The sequence below is a fragment of the Garra rufa genome, chromosome 9 (assembly GCF_049309525.1).
Source record: "Garra rufa chromosome 9, GarRuf1.0, whole genome shotgun sequence".
In the NCBI taxonomy this organism is placed as follows: domain Eukaryota; kingdom Metazoa; phylum Chordata; class Actinopteri; order Cypriniformes; family Cyprinidae; genus Garra; species Garra rufa.
In genome coordinates this window covers 30,068,666-30,095,657 of record NC_133369.1, presented here as the reverse complement: position 1 = coordinate 30,095,657, position 26,992 = coordinate 30,068,666, and the positions used below count along the sequence as shown (strand labels likewise).

The 26,992-nt window shown below is 39.0% G+C and overlaps 2 protein-coding genes across 2 annotated transcripts; one reads left to right on the top strand and one right to left on the bottom strand.

The window, feature by feature from the left end:
• The first annotated feature begins 4,398 nt into the window (after positions 1 to 4,398).
• LOC141343403 (interferon-inducible GTPase 5-like) lies at positions 4,399 to 6,848 on the top strand. Its single transcript, XM_073848003.1, has 2 exons — positions 4,399 to 4,605; positions 4,669 to 6,848. The coding sequence occupies exons 1-2, from the start codon at positions 4,399 to 4,401 to the stop codon at positions 5,725 to 5,727; spliced, it is 1,266 nt and encodes a 421-aa protein (XP_073704104.1). The 3' UTR covers positions 5,728 to 6,848.
• Positions 6,849 to 15,671: 8,823 nt separating this feature from the next.
• Positions 15,672 to 25,989, bottom strand: irgq1 (immunity-related GTPase family, q1). Its single transcript, XM_073847628.1, has 3 exons — positions 25,780 to 25,989; positions 17,615 to 18,343; positions 15,672 to 16,503 (listed from the first exon to the last, which is right to left on the bottom strand). The coding sequence occupies exons 1-3, from the start codon at positions 25,788 to 25,790 to the stop codon at positions 15,789 to 15,791; spliced, it is 1,455 nt and encodes a 484-aa protein (XP_073703729.1). The 5' UTR covers positions 25,791 to 25,989; the 3' UTR covers positions 15,672 to 15,788.
• Positions 25,990 to 26,992: the final 1,003 nt, after the last annotated feature.

Below are 26,992 nucleotides of genomic sequence, written 5' to 3'. Positions count from 1 at the left end.
TTACAGCAATAAACTTAAGGAATTCCTGTAAAGTACTTGTTTTGAGCACCAGCAAATATGCCTTGCATTCTGTGACAATGACTGATAAGAAAAAACAGGCAATATTTGGTCACTGTAACATTTTAGTATAATTTTCACTAACAACTGCAATGCTTTGGCAAAATTCATCACACAGACCTTTTTTTTTTTTGTATCACGTTCAACATGAGGCATGCTGCTCTGCCAAGGTGGCCATGTTGAGTCGTCTGAAAGGACAGTTACGTGTCAAACATGTACTGGTCCATACAGAAAACACTGCAACAGCTGTGTACATCAACCGCCAAAGTGGTATACACTCCCATCGCATGTCGCAAGCATCTGAGGCCGTAATTTAAATGCAATTTAACAGTTATAAACTGTAATTATTTACGCCAACAAGCTATAGAAAAACAGTAACATGCTGGCAACTGGAGCTGGCAGGAGATTACCGTTAATTCAAGGAAAAGTAATATACTGTAAAACATAACTGAAACATTAGTGAATGTTCATAGAAAAAAAGTTATGCCATGTCATGAACTAATAAGGAGAGTAAACATTAATCTGAACTGTATTAATGTGTTTTTGCTCAAGAGAGATTTTTAATTTAGTTTTGTGGAGAGTAGAGCCTGTGTTTCATTCAATGATGAACCACAAACACAGATGTTCTGCTGCTTTATTTAAAGACAAAAACTGTGTTGTTGATGCAGTATTTATCTCTTTACTAAGTATTTTAGTACATAATTTTGTGCTATTACTAGTTAATGACAATCTACAAAGATCATGTTTTGGTTGCGGTTAAGTGTTTGCGGTTATATAGTAAGAAATATTTCTTTGTGGACTCAAATGAAATAAGTTCACTGTACTAACACCATATAAACACTAGTTTTTGTTTGTCTTTTAACCTAAATAGTTTGAAGCAATCGGCTTCCGAAATGAAATATGTTACCACATGGTATAATAATGCTAACATACTGTAAAAATGAAGAGCTGTAAATTAACTGTAGAGAGCTGTAAATGAACAGTACAATGCTGGCACTTATAGTATTTTAACACAGATAGAGTTCTTCATCAATCCAGTAGAGGGCAGCAGATTATTACAAGCAGCCTTGGAAATACACCTTGTTTAATATATTTCCAGTTTTGCAAGTGGGTTTAATGACATAGAATTTTTTTTTTATCTAATTGTGAAACTGTGCATCTGCAAATTTTTCATCTGCCATTTCTTCATCTCTGTTTGTGTTAGCCATGCAACTACTAGATATATTTTTCTATGTCTAGTGACCACAAAAGTATTTAAGGCACTCCAAAAATGTGTAAATTGTCAAACTGGATTTTATTTCAAAGTAACCATTAGTTACCTTAGTTAGTTTAACTAGCTGTTATATATATGAATTCTGTATGTACTCGGATTATACTATAATTAATAGGCTATAATTTTTTAATAACAATTTGCCCAGGCTATTCAAATATTTATAGGCCTATTATTTATTAGACTTCTTGTTTTCATTTTTGTATAATTGCTCTAATGCTCTACCACAGAAAAAAAAAAATTAAATAACAAATGAATAGTTACTTCAAATAAGATATAACTAAAAAGATATTAAAAATCGCATCATTAAAAATCAAATCTATTAAATTATTTAAAGTCTTTATAAATAAACTGTCACGATTATTTACATTACGTGACTATTTAACATGTTTTTCATGGCTCAATAGTCAAGGACAGGTTTGTCATCTTTGATAATGTACTTTGATATATAAACAATAAATGATTATATATACACAATAAATTATTTGGTGTTGGTTGTTTAAGGTATAGTGTTCCTTTCACCCGGAAACTATGTAAACATCAAATAGAATGTGAATTAACATGGATTAAAAATAAAGCAATTAAAAAAAATAAAAGCAAGAGCATTTTACATTCATATGAACATTTAACACTGCCCTTTTTCCTCCTGTTTTCCCATTATTACAATTGGCTTGTTTTTTTTTAAAAGAGAAAAAAATATTGAAATACTAAAAATCCCTGAGAATGGTCAGGTTAAATGACCAGACAACCGAAAACTCTGCCATCAACTTACCATCTTTATCGAAAACCAACTTGGCAGAATGCCATGACAAAGTCTCTATAATCAATGTAAATATTCTTACATATTACATATATTCTTACATCTTACATTATTTTCATGTGTTGGAACAAAGTAATAGACGACAAAATTTGGACACTCTAGCTCAGTGGTTCCCAAACTTTTTCTGCCGGGCCCCCCTTTTGCAGAATAACAAAAATTCACTTGCCCAATTGCCCATATGGTAAATCCGCCTATGGTTACCGCACAGTACGTGGCTATTGCAAACAGGAACAAGTATTCATAGACATTTTTTGTCGGCGCGTTATTTGAGCAGACTTTGCTTTTCCGTTGAGCAATCGGTACACGAGTGGAGCATTCATATGCCGTGAGCAACTCAACTGAACGCACATTCATAGAGCGGAATGCTGATCAGAGCGTCACACATTGAACAGTGCGCGCTGAATACTGCCGGCAGTTTCTAGCCTTGCCGTGGCCCCCTTATCATAACTCCGCGCCCACTCTAGGGGTCGCGCCCCACAGTTGGGAACCACTGCTAGCTAATCGAGATGAGTAATTCACGCAAAATAAAGTCCTCTAACATTTCTGCGGCACAGAACTTACTTAAAAAGGTCAGTTATAGATTAACATGCATTTATGTATCACCAGTCTTTATTACATTAGTCTATGTTTATTTGTATTATTTGATGTAGTAGCCTAGAGAAGCGCCTCCTTAATGCAGTTTGATTGGTCGACAAGAATCCACTGTGGAATTATATTTGGACCGTCACAAAAGTTACGAGTCGGTGTACTTCGAAAAGTTCAAGGTATGTTCAAAATTAACCTCATAAAGTAAATAGTATATAACCAGTTTATCACACATGCTGTATTATATTGTCAAAAACAATTTTACCCATGGGCATGTGGCGGAAATTTAATACAAAAACTTAACTTTTGTAAATAGACTAACTGTTGACCATTATTGACTATTTTAATTGCGCATACAAGTAAGCTATTTTTCAAACACATTAACTTGATATTTTACTGAGTTATCTTATTACTTAGGCGGGATTTTGTATATATATATTTTATTTTTTATTGGTAAGAAATCGTGTGACTTCATTTGACTGGCATGATGTTTGGTAATGATGTTTAATATTAATTCAGCTTCGAAAAATTCAAATACAGCCTATTATTAATGGCATAAAACTACAACTGAACACTGTGACTAACAGCTTCTAATTTATATATTTTTTTTCCTTATTCGCCATTCATTGTTCCTATTCATGTTCAACCCAGCTCTAACTTTAATTAAAAGGATTGTTAGACTTCCACAAATAAATAAATAAATGTTGCTTTTGACATACTAGTTTTGACACAGGATTACTCCTGTACTTGAACCAATGGTGCTTCAACCCGCCAAAAGGAGCACCATTTTGTCAGAATTTTTCAATTAAAGTGACAGCCATCATGCCGCCTTATGGCACGTTCCTTATCTCAAGGATCCAAGGTTATGTTAGTAACCGGAGCATTCCTTTACAAACAGTCTCTCCCGTTGCGTTGTGCACTTATGGGGAATGAATCTAATAGTGCCGTGCTATAAGCAAGTACAGAACGAAGCAACTCTGTGAGCCCAGCCCTGAAGCGCCTGTAATGAGGGCTTCTGTAGACATGAGCCAAAAATGAGACCCAAGCCACTCACAAAAGGGATTAGGCAGAATTATTAGGACAAAATCTGTGCAAAAAAAATAGAAATTCAGCTAGACCAAGCCTAAAGGAGGAGGCCATTCCACTGGTGGAGTGGGCTCTCACACCTATAGGGCACTGCAAGCCTGCTGGGGTGTAAGCCGGGGCTATAGCACTATACGCACTCACAGTGTCCATCTGCATAAGCCACACTTGCGGCACAACATTTGCAACAACATTGCTTTAAAATTTCTCAGAAATTTGCTCAGAAAGTGCTCTTAAATGCACTGAAGTCACAGGGGCCCCCATAATGTAAACAACCCCCTGGTTAACCCAACGGAAGATACTGCTTGAACGGAAACTTAACTACTAATAGTTGTTTTCTTTTTGATGCTTGCAAATTCCAATACTAGTAGTTTTTTTTTTTTTTTTTTTGTAAATTGACAGTTTTCAAGTACAGTACAGAGGGACTAATGCTTTGAGGATTTTCATTGACTATAAACACTGTCACTATTAATTACAGGATACTATACCTGAGCACTAAAGCATCTCAGCTCAAGAAGCTTTCTTTAGGCTTCATGGATAAACTAATGTTTAAGGTATTTCTATAACTTTTACAGTTGAAAACATGGAAAGTCAAGACCCTGCTGTAGCTGAGGCAGTAAATGCATCAGGCGAGTCCAACCTGGAAAAGGCCAAAGCAAAAGCTAAAGAAACATTTGATCAGTTGGTTAATGTTTCACTTAATATTGCTGTGACTGGACGGACAGGATCTGGGAAATCCACCTTTATAAATGCACTGAGAGGTCTGAACAAAGGTAAGAACTATGACGATGCTGGCGACGGTGATGATGATGCTGATGGTGATGATGATGATAATGGTGATGGTAATGATGAGGACAATGGAGCAGCACCTACTGGAGTCACAGAAACTACAATGGAGCCCACCATGTATGAACATCCTGCAGCATCAAATGTGAAAATCTGGGACCTGCCTGGAATAGGAAGTCCAAACTTAAAAAAAAAATACCTTAAAGACGTCAAATTTAACACCTATGATTTCTTCATTATAATTAGTTCAGAGCGGTTCACGCAGAATGATGTTATGTTGGCTAAAGAGATTAAAAAACAGAAGAATTTTTTTTACTTTGTTCGTTCCAAGATTGAAGATGTCATCAGAGCAGAGAAAAAGAAAAGAAGATTTGATGAGAAAAAAGTTCTTTCAACAATAAGAGAGGACTGTCAGAAAAACTTAAAAGAAGTGGGAGACCCAAAATTTTTCTTGATATCATCTTTTGAATTGGAAAAATATGATTTTGAAAGATTTCAAAACACTCTTGAAGAAGAGATTCCACAACACAAGAGATATGCTCTTCTACAAGCCTGGCCAGTGTGCTCTGCTGAATCTCTTGAGAAGAAGATCAAGATGTTTCAAGGGATGATCTGGGCTGTATCTCTCGCCTCTGCTGGTGTAGCATTCATCCCTGTGGCTGGTGTATCAGCAGCATGCGATGCAAGCATGGTTGTGCTTTTCCTTACAAGGTGCTACTATGCATTTGGTTTGGATGATACATCACTGACAAGGCTTTCAGAAAAAGTGATCAAGCCCCACCTGAAAGATCTGGACAAATCAAAATATGTTACTGCCATCAAAGAAAAAGCCGTGACCAGAATACAAGTCTCTGCTGCGCTTTCTACCCTTACTGCAGCTGAGTTTTTGCTGAGTCTTGTTCCAGGTGTAGGCAGTGCTGCTGCTGCAGGATTATCCTTCAGTACAACTTACTACCTCCTGAGAGAAGGATTAAATGATCTGGCAAATACTGCTAAAAAAAATCAGAAAAGAAGCTGGTCTGGACAAAATGTAATAACTTCTAAAACAGTGGTTCTTAATCCTGTCCTGAGGTTAATTTCTTGTAGAGCATGTATGCTTTTTCCACTTCTGTCATGGACTAAATAGTTTTGCTAATGAACAAAGTATAGGCTTAATGTGTATTTAAACTAAATATGTTGTTTAATTAGTTCACAATTACAATTTAATTTATCCATTACTTATTTCTGATTCCTTATCTGTGTTCATTTTTATTGTTGAGAATCTGGAATGAAAATATAATCATGTATAATGTTTCATACATTAAAAAATGGGTTTCAATACTTAAAACGTTAGTGTCACACCCTCAGCACGTTCCCCCAGTCCCAATCACCGTGTTCCATCACAAACCAGCCAATCCCCACTGCACCACGCCCGTGAACCATCACCAGAGTTCTAATCACCCACACCTGGAACTGCAATCACCACTCCCTTTATATACTCACCTCTGTCATTCACTCACCGGCTGGAATCAAAGTTACATGGACACCTCTCTGTGGATCTTCTCCTCCTTCTCTCGATTCTCCTGTGCTCTTCAAGGACTGCATCTGGGTGAACCTGTGAAACACATATTACCCACTTTAAGGGAAGTGACTGTTGCTCTTGCTGACGATTGCCTATGAACTTATGTTTACCTGTTTGGACTGTGTTTGAAGACTCGGATACCGAAGTCTATACTCACCTGTTTTCACCTGTTTGAAGTGTGCACATCTGTTAATAAATACCTTGAAATATACTTACCTTCTCCTTGTGTGTGTGGACGTGACAGGATTCCAGCCCGGAAATTACTACAGCTCGCTCATGGAGGCGTCTGCATCGTCAGCCGCTGCTTCTCCCGATCCATTCGCGGAAATGGTGAATGCTCTCCGCCAATCTCTGCAATCTGTTCCCACAATGGCCAGTGCTAACCCCACAACGATCTCCAACACGCCCATTTCTCGCCCCCTGAATTATTCCGGCGAGCCAGGCGGTTGTAATGGTTTTCTCCTTCAAAGCTCTCTCTATATTGAAGCGAATGCTCACCATTTCCCTAACGAAATCTCTAAAATCTCATTCATGGTTTCTCTTCTCACCGGACCGGCACTTTAATGGGCGAACGCGCTCTGGGAATCGAGAAGTCCAGCGCTAGCCTCACACAGTGCGTTCATCTCTCACTTCAAGGAAGTGTTTGGAGCAGCTCTCACTCCCCTATCAGTGCACGATGAACTCATCACTCTGCGTCAAGGTACAGCCAACATACACGAGTACACCTTACGCTTTCGCTCTCTAGCAGCTCATAGTGGTTGGAATCAGATCGCTCTCCTGGCAGCTTATCGTAAAGGACTCAAGCCACAAATTCGCAAACACATGGTCATCTATGATGATAACGTACCGCTAGAGACTTTCATTAAGAAAGCTACTGGTGTCTCGCAGCATCTCTCTGCCTGTCCCTCTACGTTGTCTGTGGCTAGTTCTCCTCCATGCAGAGCACCGTCACCCCAACGAGACAATGAGGAACCTATGGTCACCGATTCCTATCATCTGGACCCTGCAGAACGGAGACGTCGTATTAACAACCATCTGTGCTTGTATTGTGGAGAAGCCTCACATCTCATCAACGTCTGCCCAGTTCGACCACCTCGTCCAATGGTGAGTACAGTAGCCATTTCTCCTGCCATATCTCACTTACCCCGTATTTCTGCAAACCTAATTGTGGACTCTCGTACTTTCCCCATACATGTCCTTGTGGATTCTGGAGCGGCTGGCAATTTTATCTCCTCACATTTCATCACCAAGCATCGAATTCCCACCGTTCTAAATGAAATCAAATATCGTATCATCACTATTCAAAACTCACCATTGGGCGACGGTAAAATCTCTCGACGGACCAAAGAGGTAACACTAGTTTCTCAATATGACCATCGTGAGAACCTAACCCTTCTCGTACTTCCCCGAGCCAATGTTGACGTCATCCTGGGCAGACCGTGGCTTGCAAAGCACCAGCCACACATAGACTGGAGCACAGGAGAAATCCTAGGCTGGAGTGCAGGATGCCAGAGCCACGGTTACAGTTCTCCATCGTCAGCTCCGAAACAACCTCGTCTCGCTGTTTCACTCAATGCAACCACCATAGAGAGCCCCAACACTCATTCCTCAGTCACCATTCCCACCGTCTATCAATCCTTTTCTGACGTCTTCAGCAAGGAGCGAGCCACCCAACTACCTCCTCACCGGCCCTGGGATTGTAGTATCGACCTACTGCCAGATGCTAAACTACCCCATGGAAAGGTCTAACCTCTCTCACGTCCTGAGCAGGAGGCCATGGAGGACTACATCCAGGAGGCTCTTCAACAGGGGTTCATCAGACCTTCCACGTCTCCAGCAGCGTCCAGTTTCTTCTTTGTCCCAAAGAAGGATGGAGGACTCCGGCCCTGCATAGACTATCGGGTGTTGAATGAAGCTACGGTAAAGTTTGCCTACCCACTTCCACTAGTTCCAGCTGCTTTAGAGGAGTTACGAGAGGCCCGCATATTTACCAAGCTCGACCTCCGCAGTGCCTACAACCTGATCCGTATCCGAGAAGGGGACGAGTGGAAGACCGCCTTCATTAACCCGACTGGACACTATGAATATCAGGTGATGCCCTATGGCCTGGCCAACAGTCCGTCCATATTTCAAAACTTCATGAATGAAATCTTACGTGACTTTCTCCATCGTTTTACCATCATCTACATTGATGATATTCTGATCTATTCACGCAACCTAGAAGAACACCAAGACCATGTTCGCCAAGTCCTTCAGCGTCTCCGTGAATATCAGCTCTACCTGAAGGCGGAAAAATGCGAATTCCATCAGCCTACCGTCTCCTTCCTCGGATACGTGATCTCTGCGGAGGGAATTCGGATGGAGCCTGGTAAGGTGGATGCAGTGACCACATGGGCGGAACCCAAGACGGTGAAGGAACTCCAACGCTTCTTGGGATTCGCCAACTTTTACCGTCGCTTTATAAAGAACTATAGTCTCCTCTCAGCGCCGCTTACCTCCCTCTTGAAGGGAGGATGAAAGGTGCTTCAATGGACCCCTGAAGCTCAACAAGCCTTCGACCACCTTAAGCTCATGTTTACATCAGCTCCTATACTCCAACATCCTGACCCATCGAAGCCTTTTGTCGTGGAAGTGGATGCGGCCGACGTAGGCGTCGGAGCTGTCCTGTCGCAATGGTCTGGTGAACCCCAATCCCTCCATCCGTGTGCGTACTACTCCAAAAAACTCACCCCAGCTGAACGGAACTATGGAATAGGTGATCGCGAGCTGCTGGCTATTAAGTTGGCCCTCGAAGAGTGGCGGCACTGGTTAGAGGGAGCCCAATTCCCTTTCACGGTGGTGACCGATCACAAAAACCTCCAGTACCTCCAACAAGCAAAAAGGTTAAATGCACGGCAAGCTCGCTGGTCACTATTCTTTGCACGCTTCAACTTCCAAATCACTTATCAACCCGGTCACAAGAACACCAAGGCAGACGCATTGTCCCGTATGTATTCACCTGATCCTACTGTTGACACACCTGACCCTGTTCTACCTCCATCTGTCTTCCTAGCGCCTATCCAATGGCAACTCGATGAGGACATCCGGACCGCCACCTTCGAGGAACCTGCACCTCCTGAACTTCCTCCAGGCCGTACCTATGTCCCTAACAATCATCGGCTTCCGTTACTGGATAGTACGCACACGTCCCCTGGCTCAGGACACCCTGGCAGTAGGCGAACCCTCTCGCTCCTTCAACAGAAATATTGGTGGCCTAACATGACCAGGGACGTGGATCGGTACGTCCGGGGGTGCTCGGTCTGCGCCATTAACACCACACCTCGTCGCTTACCTGAAGGGAAACTCCAACCATTGCCCATTCCCCGCCGACCCTGGACCCACCTGGGAGTGGATTTTGCCACGGATCTACCTCCCTCTCAAGGGTACACAACAATTCTTGTGGTTGTTGATCGTTTCTCAAAAGCCTGTAAACTAATTCCTCTCAAAGGCCTTCCCACTGCTCTAGAAACAGCCGAAGCACTGTTCCATAATGTGTTCCGGAACTTCGGGCTTCCTGAGGACATTGTATCCGACAGAGGGCCTCAGTTCATTTCCAGGGTCTGGAGGGCGTTCTTCCAACTGCTGGGCACCACAGTCAGCTTATCATCTGGATACCACCCTCAAACGAACGGGCAGACAGAGCGGAAGATACAGGAGATCTCCCGGTACCTTCGGACGTACTGCTCCCAACACCAGGACACCTGGAGCCAGTATCTACCGTGGGCTGAGTATGCACAAAATTCCCTTCGTCAAACATCTACTGGTTTAACCCCGTTTCAATGTATCCTAGGCTACCAACCTGCACTATTCACATGGACCGGGGAACCCTCCGAAGTGCCTGCGGTAGATCACTGGTTCCGGGAGAGCGAGAGGGTGTGGGACTCAGCTCATGTCCATCTACAACGGGCAGTACGGAGGCACACGGAGTACGCCAATCGCCACAGGTTACCTAATCCTGTTTACCTTCCTGGAGACCAGGTATGGCTCTCTACCCGGGACATCCGCCTCCGTCTGCCCAGCAAGAAGCTGAGTCCCCGCTACATAGGGCCATTCACCATCCACTCACAAATAAATCCCGTCACCTACCGTCTGAACTTACCTCCACGCTATCGGATCTCTCCCACGTTTCACGTCTCTCTGCTTAAACGTCACACTGAACCTCTGTTCCCTTCCTCTGCAGAATTGGAACCACCTCCTCCTCCAGACCAACCTGAAATCCTCGGTGACAACATCTACCAGGTCCGAGAGATCCTAGACTCCCGGCGGCGGAACGGCCGACTCCAGTACCTCGTGGACTGGGAGGGGTTCGGACCCGAGGAGAGATCGTGGATACCCCGTGATGACATCTTGGATCCTGCTCTCCTCGAGGAGTTCCACCAACAGCACCCGGAACGCCCAGCTCCCCGAGGCCGAGGTCGTCCCCGTCGCCGCTCTTGGGTGCCAGGAGTCACCCGTGGAGGGGGGGGTGATGTCACACCCTCAGCACGTTCCCCCAGTCCCAATCACCGTGATCCATCACAAACCAGCCAATCCCCACTGCACCACGCCCGTGAACCATCACCAGAGTTCTAATCACCCACACCTGGAACTGCAATCACCACTCCCTTTATATACTCACCTCTGTCATTCACTCACCGGCTGGAATCAAAGTTACATGGACACCTCTCTGTGGATCTTCTCCTCCTTCTCTCGATTCTCCTGTGCTCTTCAAGGACTGCATCTGGGTGAACCTGTGAAACACATATTACCCACTTTAAGGGAAGTGACTATTGCTCTTGCTGACGATTGCCTATGAACTTATGTTTACCTGTTTGGACTGTGTTTGAAGACTCGGATACCGAAGTCTATACTCACCTGTTTTCACCTGTTTGAAGTGTGCACATCTGTTAATAAATACCTTGAAATATACTTACCTTCTCCTTGTGTGTGTGGATGTGACAGTTAGCTACTTTTAGCAAAATCTAAGGATTATTAAAAGGATAGCTTACCCAAAAAAGTTTGGCCTGCAATGAAAATAATAATATAATAATTCTTTCAGGGTTTTTTCAGTTCATTGTCTGTCCTCATCAAGATAAGGTTGGTCGTTCTGTTCACATTTCATTTATTCAAATATCCTGAGTATTTTGTTTCTTTGAGTTTGTTTCTAATAAAAGCAACCCGTGTTTAACCACTGTAAAGTACTTGAATTGAGCACCAGCAAATATGCCTTGCATTCCATGACAACGTTTGATAAGAGAAAACAAGCATTGCAGTGCTTAAATTCAAAATACTCCCCAAACAAAGTATATTGGTACTTTACCATTTTGTGGTAGCGCCATTTTGGAGAGTATTACGACCAGTGACGGGAATAACGGCGCTATAAATAAACGGTGTTACTAACGGCGATACTTTTTTCAGTAACGAGTAATCAAACGAATTACTCTTTCTCCCGTTACAACGCCGTTACTGACAATATAATGCGCGTTACTATAACGGAGAACACTGAAGCGGTTTTCATGCGAGCAGCGTCTTTCTCAGCCATAGGACCTCTCTTTCTCTGAAGCGTGTGTGTGTTTGTGTATGATCGGGGCTGAGGGCGGGACACATAACCAATGATGATGATAGACCTTTTTCACATTTCTTAAAAATACCGGTTTAATAAGTAGAATTTAAGGCACAAAGACATGATGTTACACACTCCTGTACAGTAGGTGGCGGTATGCACCTTTAAGCTGGTTGCAATCCACCATAACCAAAAGAAAGAAAGAAAGACCTTTTTCACAGAAACCGGAAATACGCAATCGCAGGGTATGCAGACTTCCTGTGTAATGTCAACACAGCAGAAAGCCGGGTAATTTAAAATTAAAATGGAGAGAGTCTACACAACTTCCCTCGCTGGTTTGCCAAAGATAACTTTTGCCGACCTGATAAGAGTCGTAGAGGAAAACTCCATCACAAAGAGGAACAAATTGGATAAAGGATATAGCCTACATTTTTCCACTAAGAGTTTATCCGGGACGTTCTAAAACGCTTAACGTGGCTTAACGTACGTAAAAAAGGAAACCCCAAATTTCTGTCATACCTTACTTGTAACAAACACTAACTACTCTCAAAAGAACGAGCCCTTTTTCCACAGATAAAGTGAATAAAATCACATTAAGCGTTTGCTCCCCCATAGAAGCCCATTATAAGGAAACTGCTTAACGTCGTTTAACTTACCTTAACAGCGACCAGGGAAGACCAAACTTCTGTTAAACTTCACTTATAATAAACACTTTCTGCTCTCAAAAGAATGAGCTCTCATTCAGCATATAAAGTGATCGCCCCCCATAGAAGTCCATTATACAAAAAAAAAAAGCTTAACGTGGCTTAAAATTTTACTTATAATAAACACTTTCTGCTGTCAAAAGAATGAGCTCTTATTCAGCATATAAAGTGAATAATATAAAGTGAATAATATTACACTTTTCTCCCTATAGAACTCCATTAAGGAAAAAGCTTAACATGGTTTGTTATAATGGACTTCTATGGGGGGCGATCACTTTATATGCTGAATAAGAGCTCGTTCTTTTGACAGCAGCAAGTATTTATTATAAGTAAAATTTAACATAAGTTTGGTTTTCCCTGGTCGCTGTTGAGGTACGTAAACCACGTTAAGCTGTTTCCTTATAATGGGCTTCTATGAGGGAGAAAACGCTTAACGTGATATTATTCACTTTATCTGTGGAATAAGGGCTCGTTCTTTTGATAGTAGTTAGTGTTTGTTCCAAGTAAGGTTTGACAGAATCTTTAAGCGTTTTAGAACTTCCCGTTTATCCATAACTTTCAAGGTAAGTAACGTAGCTAACGTTAGAGAGCAATCAGGCTAACAAATTACTAGTGTGTCCACTTAGACCGAGGACTAGGGTTATAAGGTTATGTATGGATAGTATAGAGGACATGTACAACTTTATTAAAGCAATATAACAGTCGTGGTTTTGATGTTACAAACAATCTTGCTCAATGTTTGCGCCATCTTTCTTGTTTAACTGGTTACCGGCATACTGGGGCGGAAATAGGTTTACACAGCAATTGCGTATTTCCGGTGCAAAATACGGAAGTTGTGAGAAAGGTCTATTGGTGTGGCTGTAAACGTGATGTAACTGAGAACGCGATGATTGGCTTACATTGAGTAAATTTCCATTGTTTGCCAATCAGAGGCAGAGTAGTGCGAGTGTTCACACACAAGCACGCGCACGTTTAGTCGCACACACCGACATCCAGGAGTCACAACGATGGCAAGTCTAACAAGTTCAAAGGTAGTTTTTGCAAACTGGAAGTATAAGCATACTTTTCCCTCGCTGAGGTGAAAGGCAAAAATATTTATGTAACATGCAACTTATGCAGGAAAAAAAGAGTCTCTCTGCGTCTGTGACAATTCTAATCTGAAGCACCTCACATCGTCACATGCCGCCACAAAATTAGTGGCTAAGAACGCAGGTGATAACGATATTTAAAGTTCTAAACCATCTTTATTTGTGCTTTATTGTTCCACTATAGTAATGATAATATTTATAATAATATATTGAATCTGATTGTTGTCTCTCACGTTGTCCCACAACAACATTAAACTAGTGTAGATTAGTGTGCAATGTTTTATATTTTACAGTTATATTAATTTGATTTTTTAAGTAACGCAATAATTACTTTGCCTGGTAATTAGTTACTTTTATAATGATGTAACTCAGTTACTAACTCAGTTACTATTTGTGAGAAGTAACTAGTAACTATAACTAATTACTTTTTTAAAGGTATGTGCCCAACACTTACGACGCATACATGCGCATTATTCTAAACAAACAAAGCATGGCGCAGATAAGCGAAAGCACACGCATGCATCATGATACTCTCCAAAATGGCACTGGGATGATGCAGGGAAAATTGTTTAATAAAGTTATTTTAGTTTTTTCGTTTTGTTTTTTGTTTTTTTTTGTGCACAAAAAGTATTTTCGTAGCTTCATAAAATTATGATTGAACCACTGATGTCCCATGGACTACTTTATCAATGTCCTTACTACCTTTCTGGGCCTTGAACATGGTAGGACCCTTGCTGTCTATGGAAGGTCAGAAAGCTCTTAGATTTCCTCAAAAATATTTTAATTTGTGTTCCGAAGACGAACAAAAGTCTTACGACTTTGGAACGACATTAGGGTGAGTAATTAATGATTTTTAATTCTTGGGTGAACTATCCCTTTAAGCTGCCTGGAACCTTTTAGGTGTGCAAGAGTTTTGTTTTTTGTGTGTGTGTGTGTGCGTGAAACATATAAATATTAAATTAAAAACAAAAAAATTTGTAGTTATCTAAAAAAGTAAACAAATGATGTCTAAGAGGTCACTCTGAGCACCTCTCACACATGAAGACAAATTCAGCTTTCAGAAATTGCAGAAATTGTTTGAGTGTTTGTGCTAAATGCATGAACTGCACTGACAACAAACATCCAGTCAGACATAGCTCAGAAACGTTTTCCTGTTTTCTCTTCAAGATATAATCTAATGTACATATCAACAAAAAAAGTGCGTCACTTTTGAAAAACACCTACATTTTATGGCAAAGGTTAATCAGATCGTATCATATAGTGGCTTGTAGATAATAAAAAAATATCTTGTGTCAAAAAGAACAAAAACATATTTAGCTGGTGGCTGGTATTTATTTTTCTTATTAACAAAAACAGCCTATTTTTGTTTAAATTATTAATTTCCCACCTTTATGCAAAGACCAGGCTCTATTCTCTCTTTTTTTTTTTTTTTTTGCTTTGACAGACACATCATAAAATGCATTCCATTCAAGGCACCCTACACATTTACACAGTGTTTACAAACTCCTGCATCAACTCGGCATCTTTATCTAAAAGCAATATGACAATATGTGTAAGAAAACTGCTGACCTTAAAGTGTATGTTCTCAGGAGAAATAAAAATTATATTAGTAAAAATTACGTTTTTGTTAGATTTTCTTTTAGAAATAGGTTCTTCTTCTGAAATAAGCTCTTCTTTATGCAGATTGGTCGACAAAAAAAAAAATCAATGCACAAACGCACAGAAGGCGTTTTTTTAATACTTGAATTTTACAATACACAAGTTACAGAAATAATTTATTATGTACAAAAATTGTAAATATGTTGTAATATTTTGCCTTAATACACTTTTTGGCCTACATAACTTTTTTAATGAACAAACTTATAACATTTATCACTGATACATTTACTTAGTGCACAAATATACACATGTACTTACTAGAAAGCATGCAATGATTAAAAGATAGTAAGATGATGTTGCTGATTGACATATAACTGATGTTACAGTAGACAGTTCTTCTGCATATATCCCGTTTTATGATCAGTTAGCTTTTTCCTTTCATGATTATAGACAGAGAGAGATACACAGTGCTATATAGCACAATTACAGTTTTTGTTGATTCCATTAGCTCATATTGCCACCATTTGATAAACTAAGTCATAAACAAAAAACATTGTAAGCAGAAACATTGGAAAGTTTGATGTGTAGTAAAGTAAAAAGAGATTTTAATATGGTTCATCCCTAAATCATACTTGGCATGTTTCTGTGTTACTTTTATTCTTGTTCCTTTAGTGTTCTTGCTATATAATATGCAAAAGCACTTGTCCTGACAATGTTGAGGTCACTGGAGAGTGCACTTTCCAAACCAACAAAGTCTAATGCACATCTGTCTAGACTGTTGATGAGAAAAAGCTGCTGTTCAGACAGTTTTGCCATCTGAAGCTCTTGCATAAATTGTCCCCGAAGCTCATCAAGTATCTCAGTTTCATCAGAGCACAAGTCACTTTGAGTCTGTAGATGACAGTCTACTTTGGTCTGGACCAAGAGGTAATGCTTCCTTAATTCTTGAACTGTTTTGGCCAGTTTTAAATGCCGTGCTTTCTTCCAGTCTGATACAATGATGATGTAGAAGTCATAACCATTCAAGGCTTGTTTCATATCATACATCGAGTAATCCATGAATGCCTCTATGCCGGATATGTCCCAGAACCGGACATCCGGGTAACCCAGACACATTGCTGGGTTGCTGACGGACACTGAAGCTTCACCACACTCCTCATTCTCCAGCCCAATTAATGCTTTTACCAAAGTAGACGCTCCAGAGCCCGTCTCACCCAAAACTGCAACATCTAGCTGAAAGTGACTCAGAGCCTCCAGAACATCTCTGACTTTCGCAGCTCCAAAGCCTGTGCGCTTATACATATTCTGCAATGCTGTGATGTCCTCTGTTTCAAGTTTCCCAGTCTGTTGGATGTGGTTCGTAGCATACCTAAAGTAATAAAAATGTCAATTACATTAATGTTAGGATGAATGATATGACATTCATTGTTTATCCTCTCTATTAATATATAGAGAAATTAAATTAAATATGTCAGTTATACATGCAATGACTTAAAGGGATGGTTTGGAGTAGAATTGACTTCATTGCTATGCACTCCGAAGCCCTTGTAAATACCCCATCCAAAGTTTTTTTTTACCTTAGTCAAACATTTATGGAGATATTAGAGTTTTTCGAATTGCTTGTTACAGGAGTGAATGGTACATGTGATGTATCTCGTAAATTGCACCACTAAACGTGCAAGTAATCTTACCAAACTTGTACAGTAGTGTAAATAGGTTATGTACTCACAAAACGCTGCATCAGAACATTTGTAAGTCCACCATGAGTGTTTTAAAAACACGTTTTAGCCGAACCCTACTAGTCGAAAAAACTACAAATGGCGACACGTCGACGTCACTTCCCGGGTTTGAAAAAAGCATGTAAAAGTCCTCCTACTACATCTGTGTGCATGTCAACTTGTAGGAGGACTTTTACGTGCTTTTTTCAAACCAGGGAAGTGACGTCGACGTGTCGCCATTTGTAGTTTTTTCGACTAGTAGGGTTTCGACTAGTAGTAAATTTTCGACTAAGGTAAAAAAAACTTCGGATGGGGTATTTAGATGGGCTTCGGAGTGCATAGCAATGAAGTCAATTCTACTCCGAACCATCCCTTTAAATAGAGCTCATCTATGATGACAATGTTCCTAATTTCTAAATTAAATTAATTGTGATTATTTGATTTGGGGTATTACACAAAAAAATATTAGGGTGATAAAAGGTCTATTGGTATTTGAAAAGCTTTGAAATACAGGAAATAAAATCACAAAGAGGACTCCAGCAGTATTTGTGACTGTGTGTCAAGGTCAACAATTAGGGAAAATATCAAATAAATTGACCATTCTATGCTGCAATTTTTTGAAGCTATACATAAAACAAAGATTACAAAGAAAAGACTATACTATACTACTAATAAAATATCAGTTTTCTACTTAAAAGTGGTAAACATTGTATGAAACCAACAGTTACCATTTACAACCATTTAATTACAGTGTATACTCACCTAGCTTTAAACCATCCTCCATGTAACATCTTGTCCAGAAAATCTGAAAATACCTCTGCTCTAAGTTGCGAAACCCCTTCCTTAAAAGTGTGCATGAGCTTCCGAAACTCATAATCTTCAGTGTCATGGGTTGAAACTAGGAACACATGTGGGTCCACTTTCTTCTCCTCTAGATTTTTCTCACAGTCTTGTCTCATTTGATCCAATGCACGCATTTTTAAGTGTTTGCTTTTCTTTCTACGCACATCATTATCAATTTTTGTTCTAATGAAATAAAACGGCTTCTTTCGTTGCTTAATTTCATCAACCAACAACATGTTGTTTTCTCTGACTCTCTCTGATATCACAACCATGAACATATCGTATAGATCAAAGTTCATTGTCTTGACATAACTCTTGGACGTAAACGAAGTAGTGCCCATCCCTGGGAGATCCCACAGCCTGATGTGTGGAAGGTCTGGATGCACATACAAGGTGGCTTCCATTGTGGTTTCCACAACTCCAGTTTCAGCAGCCCTTCTGTCATCAGGATTCAATCCGAGGATTGCATTGATAAGAGAAGACTTTCCTGCACCAGACTCTCCAGTCACAGCGATATCTATCTTAAAATGGTCAAACACCTCCAAAAGAGACATAAGCTGGTGGGGAATTTCTTCAGGACTTTTAGAGGCAAACACATCCTTGATTTTGTTCAGATGGTCCTCTTGGATTTTTGGGGGCATGTTGAATCTATAGAAAACATGATTTTCTGTTAACACTTTATGCTGTAACATTTTTTAAAGAACATTATTTAGTCATCCCACAATTGGAGTGTTTGGCCTCTTCTGTACTTGGACCCAGGTGAAAAAAATATATACTCAAATGCAATGAAAATACACTTAAATACCCGAAAAACATTTTTAGTATATTGTTATTTTTTGTGTTAAATAAAAGTGTAATGGTTATACACTATAAATATACTAATTAAAAGTATGTTTATACTTCAGCAGGACTTTAGTACACTTAATACTTAAATAAATTTTTAGTGCACTAAAATAAAGTATACTACAGAAAAAAAACATACAAAAGTGTGCTTTAAATGCTTTAAACATTAGATGATTTTTAGTAGACTGTTTACATACTAATCCTAAGTTTAAATAAGTTAATATATAAAAAATATATTAGTAATGTATTGTAGTAGAAGTACATTTTCTCAAAAGTTGTACTTAAGTACACTTAATATGAATGCACTATTAGCACTAACACTTAAATTGATTTTGAATGTGTTAATTCCCCAGGTTAAAAAAAAAGTTCCCTAAAATACACTTTAAGTATACTTAGTACACTTTTCAGTAATGTACTAAAAGTGCTCTATTTTCACACACTAATTTTGTACTAAATGTACTAAAAAATAGCATTAAGAATATTATAAGATAAACTTAAGACCATCTAAGTGTACTCAACTGTGCTATTTTGAGAAACCGTGAAATTGAACTAAAATTTGCTTTTATATCTGTATTTAAAAAACTATATATAGTTACAAATACACTTGAACCCTACTACTGTATATACTGTAATCCCAGGTGAAAAAAAAAATACTTAAATGCAATGAAAATACACTTAAATACCCGCAAATACATTTTTAGTACATTATTATTTTTTGTGTTAAAAAAGTGTGATGTTTATACACTATAAATACACTAATTAAAAGTATGTTTATACTTCAGTAGGACTTAAGTACACTTGAAAAAAAGTATACTAAATACCAGTAATACTTAAATAAAATTTTAGTGTACTAAAAGTATACTACAGAAAAAACATGCAAAAGAGTTTTATTAGTGTGTTTTTCAAAAGTGTGCTTTAAATGCTTTAAACATTAGTTGATTATTAGTAGACTGTTTACATACTAATCCTAAGTTTAAAATAAGTTAATATATAAAAAATCTATTAGTAATGTATTGTAGTAGAAGTATATTTTCTCAAAAGTTGTACTTAAGTACACTTAATATGAATGCACTATAAGCCTTAACACTTAAATTGATTTTGAGTGTGGTAATTTTAAGTTATATTAAATTGATTTCATTAAAAATCTATTAGTAATGTATTGTAGTAGAAGTACATTTTCTCAAAAGTTGTACTAAAGTACACTTAATATGAATGCATTATTAGCACTAACACTTAAACTGATTTTGAGTGTGGTAATTCTCCCAGGTTAAAAAAAAGTGCACTAAAATACACTTTATTTAAGTATACTTAGTACACTTTTCAGTAATGTACTAAAAGTGCTCTATTTTCGCACACTAATTTTGTACTTATTGTACTAAAAATAGTATTAAGTATATCTTAAGATAAACTTAATACCATCTAAGTGTACTCAACTGTGCTATTTTGAGACACCATGAAATTGAACTAAAATGTGCTTTTAACATACTATATCTGTATTTTAAAAAAATATATTTAGTTACAACTAGAAATACACTTGAACCCTACTTTTAAACATTTATAAATATATTTATGACTAATTTAAAGTATAGCAATAATATGTTAAAAGAATATACAAAGTGTGAAAAAAGTGTGCTAAAATACAATTTAAGTACACTTAGTGCACTTCCCTAATGTACTTAAAGTGCTCTATTTCCGGCCACTAATTTTGTACTCAATATACTAAAAGTTATTCTTAAGTAGGCCTATATGTTAAGATAAACTTAAAATCATCTAAGTGTACTCAACTGTGCTATTTTGAGACACCATGAAGATGAACTAAAATGTGCTTTTAACATACTATCTCAGCTAGGGATGAGCGAGTACAGCATTATCTGTATCTGTATCTGTTAACCATTTGAATTATCTGTATCTGTATCTGTACTCGGAGTGGGCGGGGCCTAACCCGGAAGTGGGTGGGATTTAACCTGGAAGTTGGTCATGTTGTCTTGAAATGGGCGGGGCTTTAACCGGTATGTTATTTTAAGCATGCAGTTGATATGGGTTGATCAGAAATTGTTATATTTATTGCTGATTAGAAAACTATTTACATGACAGCATCAGCATTGAGCTTCAGATCAGTGGTTTTGATCATGATAACAAACGAACCATATACAGAACAAGTTTTGCAACAATGAATACAACACATGCGGTTGCAATTATGAAGTAAAATGTAATGGACAAGAGTTTTCATTTCAACATAACTTTCTTTTTTTAACCTTGAGCAGTGTGATTTTTTATTTATTTATTTGGTTCTTTTTTTTTCCACACCAGGTATGTGTGTGTGTGTGTGTGTGTGTGTGTGTGTGTGTGTGTGTGTGTGTGTGTAGCTTATTCATTTGTAATATAGTTTTTTTTTATACCACTACTTCGAAACAGCAGAAGGTTTAAAAAAAAAAACTCAGATGAATGGCAGAGAGAGGGAGAGAGTGTGTGTGTGTAACTAATTAATTTGTAATACCACTACTTCCTTTTTTTATTTTTTTATTTATTTATGAAATACAAAAAAGAAAGTGTCAGACACTCAGTGAGTGAAGTAAAAAAAAAAACTGGTCAGAGCCAATTGACTGTTTAAAAAAGAAAAAAAATTATCCGACAGGCAGAGACGCGAGTCGCTTTTACCAAGCACCACGTCTGAACAAACCCCGCGTTTACCAAAACTCTAATGGTTAAGTAAGTACTACAAACAAACCAAAGTAAAAAACAAACCTGAAGCTGAAGAAACCCTAAACGTTAACGGAAAAAACCCGCAAACCTAAGTGACTGAGGGAGAGAACGAGAGAGAGCGCGCTGTTCTCTTCTCTTCTCAGTGTTCTGTGTGTGTGTGAGCAGAGCGGGACCGTTCACATGTCGCGCCTAAAAACGTGTGGAAAACGCTAGGCACGCCGCTTTCTTCCTTATCAACAAAGCGCTCGGGCGCTTGCGCTCCGGAAGCATCTGCCGTTTCTAAGCAACCATCAGCTGCGCTCTAGCTCCAAGCTTCGGTCCGTATTTTTTGCTTTCCTACACGTTTCGTGACAACGTATTTATAATGTATTGCCCATACATTTTTATTCATTATAATACACTTATTAATTAAAATATATCAATTATATATAATAAATTTATACAAAGCGTAATTATAATGTCTTGCCCACATATTTTTATTAATAAAAAATACATTATAAATACGCTATGTATACATTTATTATATATTATTCATGTATTTTAAATAATCATCAAGTGTATTTTTTATTAATAAAAATATTTGGGCAATACATTATAAATACGCTTTGTATACATTTGTCATATATTATTCATGTATTTTAAATAATCAACAAATGTATTTTTTATTAATAAAAACATGTGGGCAATACATTATTGTCACAACTCAGGCAGAAACAGACGAACAACGACGTAGTAAAAAACGAACATTTAATAAATCCAATAGGAACAGGCAGGCACAGGAACATGGAGTGGAAACATCAGGATAACATCAAAGACCGACAAGAATACAGGGGAAAGCACACACCTTATATACACAGACTGATTACACATTCAGGTGGAGACAATGAAGGAGGAACCAAACACACACTGAACTGCGGGGGAAAATGGGAAAATGAGAAACCAACATGAAAGTCCGGGGGTGTGACATTACCTCCCCCTCCCGGAAGGCGTGTCCTCACGCCAACAAACGGGAAACAGCAAACAGTCTCAGGAGGGGGTTTCGGCGGAGGACGGACTCCCGGGAGGAGGGCAAGATATGGAGTCCAGAATGGTGATGGAACAGTCCATGGAGGTGATGTCGGAGGGAGGAGCCAAGGAGGTGACAGGAGGGGGCTGGAGCAGGAGGAGCCAGGTGGGACCCAGGCCGCAGCCAAGATGCAATCCCACGGTGGAGCCGATGAAGGGAGGAGCCATGGTGGAGGAGAGGCTGACGACTCCATGGGTCCGACCGACATAGGCGGAGCAGGTGGTGGGAGAGCCCGAGGCGGAGACGGATAGCCGAAGATCTTGGGTGACACCGCGGATCCGGAGGGCCAAGGCGGAACCCAAGGCTCTGGCGACCAAGGCGGAGATGGAGATCCGGAGGTCCGCGGTGGAGCCGGAGCGACAGAGGGCCGAGGCTGTGCCCGGGGGAGGGAGGAGGTCCACCGAGCCGGTGGGACGGAGCGACGAGGCACAGCCGGAGGAGTATAGTCCAGAGGCAAAGGTGGGGCGACGACTGACCAGGGCGGAGCCGGAGGGACGATGGAGCCTGGTGGAGCTGGTGGACCGACGGGCGACGGCGGAGACGAGGGAGCAGAGAGCCGGGGTGGAGCCGCAGGGTCGGAGGGCCGAGGCGGAGTCCAGGACTCTGAGGCAGGAGGCGATGGTGAGGGATCCTCCAGCCATGACACCGATGGAGACTGGCAGACCCGCGGCGAACCCACCGCACAGATGGTGGGCTGAGGGTGAGCAAGGGGACTGACAGATGACAGCGGGGATTCATGAAGGCTGGGCGGAACCAGCAGTGACTCTGGACGGCTGGGCGGAACCAGCGGAGATTCAGGCTTAGGCAGAAGAGGGAGGGTGGGTGGGAAATCCAGGCAGATGGGTATTTCCGTGAAACAGTCAATTAATTCCCCAGAGTTGTGCTCTTGCTCACCCCCAGTGGCGGTGCAGTGGACGGGGCTCTCTACAGCCCTCTATTGCTCCACGAAGCACTCCACCATCGCTGATGTAGTAGCCGGCTCTCGCACCTGGTCGGAAGTTTTGACCCCATCGGCACTCCATAACTCTGTCGCTCTGGGCTCGGGCTTCCCGTCTACGATGGGCTCATAATCCGCAGGTCGGGGTGGCTGGCTGGGCTCTGGGTCCGGAGTGGCACTGACGAGATAGTCCTGGGAACAGGCGGGAAACGACGGTCTGTTTCTCGCCAGTGTCCACTCCACAAACACGGCGAAGTCCGCTCGAGGGCCGTCTTCGGACGACGGCGCTCTGCATGATGCGTTTAGACTAGCGTCATAGAACGCACAGAGCGCGTCGTCCGGGTAGCTGGTGGTGTTAGCTACTAGCTGGAACATTACGGTAAATCCCTCGAGCGGCAAATCCCCCTGCTTCAGCCGGAGGAGGATGACTTCAGGTCGAAGGTGATGCATGGAAGAAACACAACGGAAACAAAAGACTGGAGAAAACAAACGGAAAACAAAACGGAGGTGAACACGCAAAAAAAAAACTGTATAGGTCGGTCTTTCTGTCACAACTCAGGCAGAAACAGACGAACAACGACGCAGTAAAAAACGAACATTTAATAAATCCAATAGGAACAGGCAGGCACAGGAACATGGAGTGGAAACATCAGGATAACATCAAAGACCGACAAGAATACAGGGGAAAGCACACACCTTATATACACAGACTGATTACACATTCAGGTGGAGACAATGAAGGAGGAACCAAACACACACTGAACTGCGGGGGAAAATGGGAGAAACCAACATGAAAGTCCGGGGGTGTGACAATTATAAATACACCTTGTATACATTTGTTATATATTATTATTGTATTTTAAATAATCAGTAAGTTTATTTTTTATGTATAATTAGTATATTTAAAGGTTTATGAAATATGTTTCAATTGTATTATAAGTGGTAACAAAATACATTTTTGGAAATGCTGAGATAGTATGTTAAAAGCACGTTTTAGTTCATCTTCATGGTGTCTCAAAATAGCACAGTTGAGTACACTTAGATGATCTTAAGTTTATCTTAAGGAGTACTTAAGATTAACTTTTAGTATATTAAGTACAAAATCAGTGCCCGAAAATAGAGCACTTTAAGTACATTAGGGAAGTGCACTAAGTGTACTTAAATTGTATTTTAGCACACTTTTTTCACACTTTGTATATTCTTTTAATATATTATTGTTATACTTTAAATTAGTCATAAATATATTTATAAATGTTTAAAAGTAGGGTTCAAGTGTATTTCTAGTTGTAACTAAATATATATTTTTAAATACAGATATAGTATGTTAAAAGCACATTTTAGTTAAATTTCATGGTGTCTCAAAATAGCACAGTTGAGTACACTTAGATGGTCTTAAGTTTATCTTAAAATATACTTAATACTATTTTTTAGTACATTAAGTACAAAATTAGTGTGCGAAAATAGTGCACTTTTAGTACAGTACTAAAAAGTATTCTTAGTGTACTTAAAGTGTATTTTAGCACACTTTTTTTCACATTTTGTATATTTTTTAAATATATTACTATTATAATTTAAACTATTCTTAAATATATTTATAAATGTTTAAAATTAGGGTTCAAGTGTATTCTAGTTGTAACTAAATATATTTTTTAAAATACAGATATAGTATGTTAAAAGCACATTTTAGTTCAATTTCAGGGTGTCTCAAAATAGCACAGTTCAGTACACTTAGATGGTATTAAGTTTATCTTAACATATAGCCTACTTAATACTATTTTTAGTACAATAAGTACAAAATTAGTGTGCGAAAATAGAGCACTTTTAGTACATTACTGAAAAGTGTATTTTGGTGAACTTTTTTTTTTTACCTGGGGAGGTCCAATGACCTACACTGTATAGATAGCTCAAGGCACTTGATAGCTCAAGGTTCCTCTTTAGAAATCTCTCGAAACTCTTTTAAGTTCCCTCAAATATTACTGTGTCGTGATTTGTAAGGAATCAATTTCAGAAACCCGAAATTGTGTCTTGAGTATCTTTTTATTATAGCTTAAATGACAGTTCACACATGTCGCTTTCTTGCGTTCCGACGTCGACTGTGTACATCGTCGATTGTTGTGGCATCTAACAACGTTTTAAGATTTTTAAAGACGTCGTGTTAAGTTATAGCACGTTCTTTCAAAAACTTTTTAAAGCAAAGTCGCGTACATTTGTAAACTGCCTAAGCTCTCTTGAATTTTGTCAATTGAACAGTGCACTTGTCAACTAGACAGTCCTATACGTAACACCTAGGAAAATAACTGCTTATATAATTATAAATATTTAGTGTTGCCATATTTTGAATAGATAACGTTAGGCTATCATCTAACGTTACTACCATATCAAAACAAATCAATCATTAACCATTATGAATCATAGAGCGTGGAGTAGATAACGTTATGTTATGCTACATACAAACATTACGCTACATTTTAAAACCTCATAATTTTTTCAGAAATAAAGTCCAGATCGATGGTCTTGCCAAATAAATCCACTCACCCATTAGCCATTGCGCTGTTGTTTATGTTGGTTTCGGTTTCCGCGAAATCCAAGGAAATCGAAAGTAGGCTACACTATGCGCCCAAAACACATTACATAACAAAACTAACACACGGTCAATTCTCATCAGGCTTTCTTTAGAATTTGCTTTTTAAAACTGTCAACCTTACGAACACAACGACTCTTAACACCAAAATACCGAGCACCTGATATCACACGAAACAAACTGCAGGAGGGAGGAGGGAATGACGTCATAGGGCCAGCATAGTTTAGATCCATGTCCCTTTGTAGTGCACTATATAGGGTGTCAGCCATTTTATAGTGGAGTCCGAATTCATGAGTGAACTTCCTATATTGTTTACTCTTTTATACACACAATGCACTCTGATTTGGTCACTGAAGCACTATTTCCTAAAATCCAAAGCGAAGAACGCTGAGGAACTGGAATAATAAAGTTAACTTCTGCTTTATCTTTCATTTCAGCTGGTTTCAGTTTTCACAATATTATTCGTTTCTTAATTAAAACGTAGATAAAATGAAGAGAGACAATATTATATATTTTATATTTAAATATTTACATATTATATTACATATTACAAATATTACATATTTAAATTATATTGGTAAAATCCTAAGGCCTATTTATTTTTATTAAAATATGTCATTTAGGAATGAACTCAGTTAATTCAATAATTTACTGGCAATGTAACAATGTAAGGAAGAGATAATTTGGTGGATGACTCAAAAATATTTGTTAATCACCTGTAGCATATTTATTGTATGTATGTATTGTATTTTATCCAAAGAACAATACAATATTTTATCAAGAAGCAACACCAAAATAAGAAAAAGAAAAAAAAGGAAAAAGATAGAAAGACAAATTACAACAAATAAAAAAGTTGCCAGAGGGGAGGTTAGTATAAAGATGTGTAAAAAAAATTACAATAAAAATAAAAAAATAAAAACGAACAACTTAATGACTTATTAGTTATTAAAAAAAAAAAAAAAAACATTTTCATTTGGTGTTTAGTTATATTACTGCATCCGGGTCAAATTTAGTGATTCTAAATATAGGTCTGTTTTCAGATTATGTATTTAATCTTTGTTTTTTTATGTCATATTATTTTAAAAAGTAATATCTGAGTCAAATCAAATGTAATCCACCTGCTACTTCCCAATATGCTCTTTAAGCAACATATAAACATAATAAGAA

Excerpts from the sequence above, each read along its gene's own strand:
- LOC141343403 (XM_073848003.1), top strand. The coding sequence starts at position 4,399 with ATGGAAAGTCAAGACCCTGCTGTAGCTGAGGCAGTAAATGCATCAGGC. Across the intron at positions 4,606-4,668 it reads AAGGTAAGAACTATGACGAT|GACAATGGAGCAGCACCTAC; the intron begins GCTGGCGACGGT and ends GGTAATGATGAG.
- irgq1 (XM_073847628.1), bottom strand. Across the intron at positions 16,504-17,614 it reads GGAGGATGGTTTAAAGCTAG|GTATGCTACGAACCACATCC; the intron begins GTGAGTATACAC and ends TTATTACTTTAG.